Below are 7,500 nucleotides of genomic sequence, written 5' to 3'. Positions count from 1 at the left end.
TATTCATGATCATTTTATGGGGGGTTTTTTCCAGCTCGCTAATAAAGATGTAAAAGAGCGTAGGGCCAAGAACCAGTCCCTGCGGGACCCCACTAGAAACACACCCGCTCGATGACGATTCCCCCCGTACAGTTACATTTTCAGATTAATCAGCCAGTTTGTAATCCATTTACTGTGGGCCACGTTCATTTTATATGCTGGTTTTTTTAATCAAAATGTCGTGCGGCACCAAGGCAAATGCCTGATCGGAGTCTCTGTCTACGACGTCGACACTGTTACTTTTATCAACCAACCTCCAAAAACGACGTCAAGCAGATTTGACAGCAGCTATTTTCCACAAACCCCGGTTGATTGGCATTAATGACATTACCCTCCTTTCATTCTTTATTAATCAAGTCTCGTACCAGCCGCTGCTCAAAATCAATGTCCCACTGACAGGCCGATAATTCCCAGATCTTCCCAGTTATCCTTTTTAAATATTGGTACAACATTCGTTTTCTTCCAGTCGTCTGCAACTTCGCCAGTGCTCCAAGACTTATTGAAAATCAACACTAAGGAGTTAGGGGCAGGGACTAGCTTTAGTGTAGGGTTAATAGGAAGGGCTAGTTTTAGGGTTAGGAGTGTAAGTTTGAGGGTAGGGTCCATGTTTAGGGTGAGGATGTCTAGTTAATTTTTGCTGCTTGGGTTAGCACTGCGGTAGGGTTAGGGTTAGGGTTAAGGATAGGGCAGGGGTATAATTAGGGTTAGGACAGGGATTAGGGTTAAGGTATCAATGAGGGTTAAGGTTAGGGTTAGAAGTAGTGGTTAGAGTCAGTGATCAGTTTTAGGGTTGGGGTTGTTTCGGTGGTGGTGTAGGGGTATGTTGAGGGCTAGATTTAGATTTTGTCATTAGGGTTAGGAGAGGTGGATTATGGGAGATTATGGGGACGAGTTTTACACACACACACACACACACACACACACACATCACATTAAATAAAAAAACCCTCCTGGATTATGCAAAGTACTAAGTGTCAGAGAATTAACACCAAAACCAATTAAACAGATCATGGCACCATTGTGCCGGGCGCTGCACAGACCCCAGCCGAGATCAGGGCCCCATTGCACTGGGTGCTGCACACCCCCAGAGTGAGAAGAACGTCCCTGCCCTCCGGAGAGCTCACAGTCTAAACAGACGAAGGCAGAATTATTTCCCACATTTTACAAATGGGGAAACTGAGGCACAGAGTGATCAAGTGACTTTCCCACAGTCACCACCAACTTCTTCCATAGATTAATCAGAGTAGCAGCCGTGTTAGTCTGTATCCGCAAAAAGAAGAGCAGGAGTACTTGTGGCACCTTAGAGACTAACAGATTTATTAGAGCATAAGCTTTCGTGGACTACAGCCGAAGAAGTGGGCTGTAGTCCACGAAAGCTTATGCTCTAATAAATCTGTTAGTCTCTAAGGTGCCACAAGTACTCCTGCTCTTCTTCTTCCATAGAGGCTATGAGACGGGGAATGACTCACCACCAGATTACAACCACACTCAACAGCCAGTGACGGGTACCAGCAATGGGGAGAGTGGGGAGGGGGGCAGTTTGGAGCCAGGAGTCCTGAGTTCTCTCCCCAGCTCGGGGAGGGGAGGGGAGTCTAGTGGATTAGAGCAGGTGGGGCAGGGAGCCAGGACTCCTAGGGTCTAGCCACAGCTTGACTCCATACCCTAAGCCAGCCAGTTCCCCCACCCTGGGGCCAGCTGGGGAGGGTATAGTGTAACCTAGCAGCTCTGTGTTCTTGGAGAACCAGGGCGCAGTACCCAGCCTGTCTGACTCATGAAAGACCTTCCCCCTCCCCAGCCTCTGCTTGAACCAAATCTGCATCAGAAGAAAGACTGACAAAAAGCAATGGAAAAGCCGTGGGAGACACAGGCGTGCGCACGGGGTGTGCCGGGTGTGCCCCGGCACACCCTAATGCCCTGAGCTCCGGCTGGGAAGGCTGCTCCTCCCCCGTCCCCTCCTCAGCTGTTTGCCGGGCAGGCTCAAATCAACTGCTTTCTGCCTCCCTGCTCCGGCAGGGCCCGAGTGAGTCTCACACACACACACACACACACAAAAAGCCTTAGGGTTAGGTGTGGGCAGGAGTGCGGGGCTACCAGCAGCCGCACAGCCAGCCCCTGCTTGCCGAGGGCTGCCCCGCATCTCTTGGGCTGGTGGCCATGGCGTCCACGTGTTTGGCTGCTCCCTGCCAGCCAGGGTCCACTCCGGCCACAGCAGGCAGCAGGTGACCCAAGGGAGCCCAGCTAGGCTAGGGCTGGGTGCAGTGGGAGAAGCTCCAGATACCGGCAGGAGCCATGAGGGGGTGGGGGAAGAGAAGCCCCAGATGGGGCTGGAGCCACGTGGGGGGAGGGAGTGTGGGGGGAGGAGAAGCCCGGACCCCGGCAGGAGCTGCACTGGGGGGGAGAAGCCCAGACCCCAACAGGAGCTGCACTGGGGGGGAGAAGCCCAGACCCCGACAGGAGCTGCACTGGGGGGGAGAAGCCCAGACCCCGACAGGAGCTGCACTGGGGCAGGGAGAAACCCGGACCCGGCAGGAGCTGCACTGGGGAGGGCAAAGGAGCCACACTGGGGCAGGGAGGAGAAGCCCTGGATCCTGGCAGAAGATGTGGGGTTGAAGTCCCCGTCTCGGGAGCCCCAGCCACCCTAGTGGCAAAAGTTGCAGGGCTGAAGCCCTGACCCCACTCTGTGTGGAGCTGGCCTGAGCCCCTCTGTCTCCCATCCCACCTGTGGAGCTGGGGCTGTGCGCTTCCTTGGGGAGGCTAGGAGCCTCGTCTCATGGTAAGGGGTCCAGGGCCAGGGGGGTTGGATAAGGGGTGGGGGCAGTCAGGGGACAGGGAGCAGGGTGGGTTGGATAGGGGGTGGGATCCCGGGAGGGTGGTTAGGGGCGGGGGTCTCTGGAGGGGGCAGTCAGGGAGCAGGGGGGGTTGGATGGGGCATGGGAGTCCCACAGTCTGTCAGGGTTCAGGGCAGTCAGGGGACAGGGAACAAGGAAGGTCCTGGGGGGGCAATTGGAGGGGTCTTTGGAGGCGGTGGTCAGGGGACAAGGAGCTGGGGGGGTTGCATGAGTCAGGAGTTCTGGGGGGGGCTGTCAGGAGGCAGGGGTTGGAGAGGGGTTAGGGGAGGCAGGGAGCAGATGGGGTTGTACGGCTCAGGAGTTCTGTGGGGGGCCTGTCAGGGGGTGGGTAGCGGTTGGATAGGCGTGGCAGTCCTGGGGGGTCTGTCTAGGGGCAGGGATGTGGATAAGGGTCGGGGCAGTCAGGGGACAGGTAGGGGGTAGGGTCCTAGGGGGGCAGTCATGGGACAAGGAGCAGGGAGGCTTAGATAGGGGGAGGTGTTCGGGGGGCAGTTAAGGGCAGGGGTCCCAGGAGGTGGCAGTTAGGGGACAAGGAGCGGGGGTGGTTGGGGGTTCTGAGGGGGGCAGTCAGGGGGCGGGAAGTAGGAGGGAGTGGATGGGGGCAGGATGGGGGTGGGGCTAGGGCAGGGTGGGGCTCCCTGGGTGCACACCCTAATGAAATGGGCTGCACACGCCTATGGTGGGAGACACACCTAAACCCCTGGGACAAGGGTGACAGGACTAAGGAAATTCCCCTAACGTCACTAGCAGACAGAATGGAGACCAGAGATTCCAAGGCAAGACCCGCATGGAACCAGGGCCGGCTTTAGGAAGTGCGGGGCCCAATTCGAACATTTTCGGCGGGGCCCCGGCAGGGATGACTAAAAAAAAAAAAACCACGTAAAAAAAAACCCCTTTCGTTTCTTCCATGTATTATTTACTTTCCATAACTATATAAATAATAACAAAAATATAGATGTCGTACATTGCTGGCTGGAGGCAGGGCAGGGGCTGACTGGAGGTAGGGTCTGGCTGGAGGCAGGGCAAGGGGTGCGGGGGTGGCTGTGGGCAGGGCAGGGGGTGTGGGGCTGGCTGGAGACGGTCTGGCTGTGGGCAGGGCAGGGGGTGCGGGGCTGGTGCAAGCAGGGGGTGCAACAGGGGCTGTCTGCGGGCAGGGCAGGGGGTGCGGGGCTGGCTGGCTGGAGCGGTGAGAACCCAGCTCGCTCGCTCTCTCTTTCTCTAGGTGTAGCTTTCTGACCCTGATTTGTGTGCTCAGTTATAGTTTTGTAAACCTGACTTTTATAATCAACATTGAGTTAGATTTAATATTATAACTGTTTTGTTTGTTTGATTCCCCTATGGTTCATCGTCATCATGTTCCTATTACGCCTCTGGTGTTTAGGGCAGTGATGAAGCTCCTCCACTCCTGTCTGATTCTGACAAGTCTTTCAATGGTTCCCCAGCTCTGCCCCGGGTTTTTCAGCTCGGCTTCCACAGCTCTTCGCCATGTTGTTTTCGGGCGGCCTTGTTTTCGCTTGCCTCCAGGTGTCCATCTTATTGCTACTCTGGTGATGGGATCAGTTTCCATTCGAAGCACATGACCGATCCATCTCCAACGCCTCCTGGCAATGATGGCGCCCAGATCCTCTTGGCTGAAATGTGTCAATAGATCTTGGTTTGAGATTGTTCTGGGCCAAAAGATACGGACATTTTTTCTGAGGCAGGTTGTATGGAATGAAGACAGTTTGGACATGTTAGACTTTCTCATTCCCCAGCACTGTAAAGTAATGTTGAAAGTACGCAGCTCTGAGAAATCTTGAGTTTGGGTTTGGTGTTGTATTTTGATGATTTCCAGACTGTATTTTAAGCTCCTGAAGGTGTTCCTGGCTTTATTGATTCTGTTACAGATGTCCTGGCTTGTTCCACCGTCCTGGCTGATGGTGCTACCCAAGTATGTGAATGTTTCTACGTTGGCGAGAACATGATCCTCTATCCGTACTGGTGATGGGGAGGCAATATTAAAGGTCATGAGATCTGTCTTATTGAGGTTGATTTTCAGTCCATTTTGCTGGCTGAATGCATGGAGTCGAGTTGTTTTTTCTTGTCCATACTGTTGGGTATGTGGTAGGAGAGCGACATCATCTGCGAAGTCCTGGTCTTCAAGGGATGAGAAGAGTGTCCATGTAATGCCTCTTGGCATGTCTCCTGTTGTACGCCGCATTACCCAGTCGATGGTAAATGCTGTAGAGGATTGCAGACATGACACACCCCGACGTACTCCTCTTTTGACTTCAAAACTGAGCTCGCTGTGATCAACACTGCCTGTAAAGTTGAAATAGAAGCTTTTGATGACGTTGATGATACGGAAAGGAATTCCACATGCCCACAGAATGTGCCATAGGCTGGTCCTGTGAATGCTATCAAAAGCCTTCTCAAAGTCTATGACGTTTATGTAGAGTTGCTGTTGCCATGCTAACCAATGTTCTATGATGTTTCATAGAATGAAGATGTGGTCTGTGCGTCCACACCCTTTCCGAAAAACAGCTTGCTCTTTTCTGAGAACGTTATCAACTGTCTCTGATAAAGGCTGGACTAGGATCTTACACAATACTTTGCTTGGCACAGATAAGAATGTGATACCACACCAGGTATTGCAATCACTGAGTTCCTTTCTTTGATATCTTCACTAGAACTATAGATAGATAGATCCCTGCAGCGCCCAAAAATCCTGTGGGGTTTGCTCATCAAGTGGGTTACTACCAGAACAATTGTAACGTGACAGTGGGGATAGGGACGTGCTGAACCTGGGACATATGAGGGTGACAGTTTGGAGGTGCTGCTCGACCCAGCCTGAGTCCAGGGACATAAGGGGTCATCTTGAGAGTGCTGATTAACCCGGTCCTCTCAGACGTGCTCTGTTAATGGGTGTGTGTGTGTGTGTGTGTGTGTGTGATTCTGGGGCTGGAAGAACCCAGCCCTGGGGAACCTAGGTCCTGCAAGACAGCTCCATTGGGAGGGAGCTTGCAGCAGGGAGAAGTAGAGCTCCGTATGAAGACACAAGCAATACATTGATAGACGTACAGAATCTCCCTCCTCCCCCCAGAAGAGTAAACCCAATAAATGAGCATGCCCTAAAGTAATGGGCAAAGCTGGTAACAATAGGTCCCATTCCCTGACCCCCCTTTGGCCAGCTGGGAGCCGGTGCCCCTAGAGAGGAAAGGCCCCCTGAGCCAGCCCGTCCCCGCTACACCAGGTAACACTCAGCCTCGGCGCTGGCCTTGCTCTTCCTGGCTGGGAGGGAGGACTGGCCGGAGACCTCGCTGAAGGCGCCCTCAAAGGCTGACAGCACCGAGCTCCGGAGCTTCTCCCTGAAATCCTGGCCCACAAAGACGTAGAGGAGGGGGTTGAGGCAGCTGTTGAGATAGGCCAGGCCTGAGGCCAGCGGGATCCCCACTGCCAGGAGCGACTGGAGCTGGGGCGTCACCGCAGTGACTGACACCTCCAGGAAGGAGAAGACGTGGTAGGGGAACCAGCAGAGGAAGAATGCCATCACCACGGCTACCATGATCTTGTAGGGCCTGCCAGAGCGGGCCAGCTGGTTCCTCCTCATCTTGGCCGCGATGACCATGTAGCAGGCCAGGATGACAGCAAATGGCACCAGAAAGCCAGCCACGAACCGGGTCAGCACCACGGCCCAGTGCCGGCTCTCCCTCAGCCCAGCCATCTCCTCCCCCTGGAAGCCATCTGACAGGGCGTAATTGTTGTAGCAGTGGGTGACGTTCTCCTGAAAAGGGGAGCTCCCGGTGTCCCGGAAAACCACATAGGGGCAGCTGAGAGCGAAGGCTGCCAACCACACGGCCACAGCCACCAGGGAGGCCAACCGGGGTGAGCGGTGGTTCTGGGCCCAGACTGGCCAGGCCACAGTGACGCAACGGTCGGCACTGATGGCGGTGAGGAGGAAGACGCTGGCGAACATGTTGAGGAAGGCCACAGTGGTGTTGATCTTGCACAAGGCCCGGCCAAAGGGCCAGTGGAAGCCCAAGGCCACATAGGCCACGCCAAGGGGGAGGAAGAAGGTGAAGATGAAGTCGGCCACGGCCAGGTTGAGGAACCAGATGGCGTTGACCGTCCTCTTCATCCGGAAGCCGGTGATGAAGATGACCAGCCCATTGCCCATCACTCCCAATACGAAGGCGATGGAATAGATCACCATGGAGACCACGTGCATGGTGCCACGCAGCTTGGTGCCGGCCTCCAAGCTAGAGTCATCCTCGTAGTCTCCATCATACTCATAGGGGGAGGAGGCGTTTTCGGCCATGCTGAAGAAGAATCTGCAGGAAAGGAGTCATTGGCCATAAGGGGAAAGGCCCCATGTCCCATTCCCCACCCCTCCTGAGCCAGCCAGTCCCCACCATGGGGCTGGATGGGAGCCAGCGCACCCTAGAGGGGAAAGGTCGCATGCCCCATTCCCCACTCACACTGTCCCCCTAAGACAGCAAGGCCCCCGCCCTGGGCTCGGATTAGGGCCAGCGCCTCCTAGAGGGGAAAAACCCCGTGGCTCATTATCTGCACCCCTGAGCCAGCCAGTCCCTGCCCTGGGGCCAGATCTGAGCCAGCGCCCCTGACAGGGGAA

At 55.0% G+C, this 7,500-nt stretch overlaps 1 protein-coding gene across 1 annotated transcript in view; it reads right to left on the bottom strand.

Annotated features, from left to right (window-relative positions):
* Positions 1-4,188: 4,188 nt before the first annotated feature.
* The window catches only part of LOC101939798 (chemerin-like receptor 1), a 5,557-nt gene continuing 2,245 nt past the window's right edge, over positions 4,189-7,500 (bottom strand). The window contains exon 2 of the mRNA XM_065574119.1: positions 4,189-7,198. Within this exon, the coding sequence (XP_065430191.1) occupies positions 6,112-7,185 (1,074 nt within the window). The 5' untranslated portion in view covers positions 7,186-7,198 and the 3' untranslated portion in view covers positions 4,189-6,111. The remainder of the gene's footprint in view (positions 7,199-7,500) is intronic.

This window comes from Chrysemys picta, chromosome 20, assembly GCF_011386835.1.
Source record: "Chrysemys picta bellii isolate R12L10 chromosome 20, ASM1138683v2, whole genome shotgun sequence".
In the NCBI taxonomy this organism is placed as follows: domain Eukaryota; kingdom Metazoa; phylum Chordata; order Testudines; family Emydidae; genus Chrysemys; species Chrysemys picta.
The sequence above is the reverse complement of the archived record's forward strand: the minus strand, read 5'-3'. Positions and strand labels throughout refer to the sequence as shown.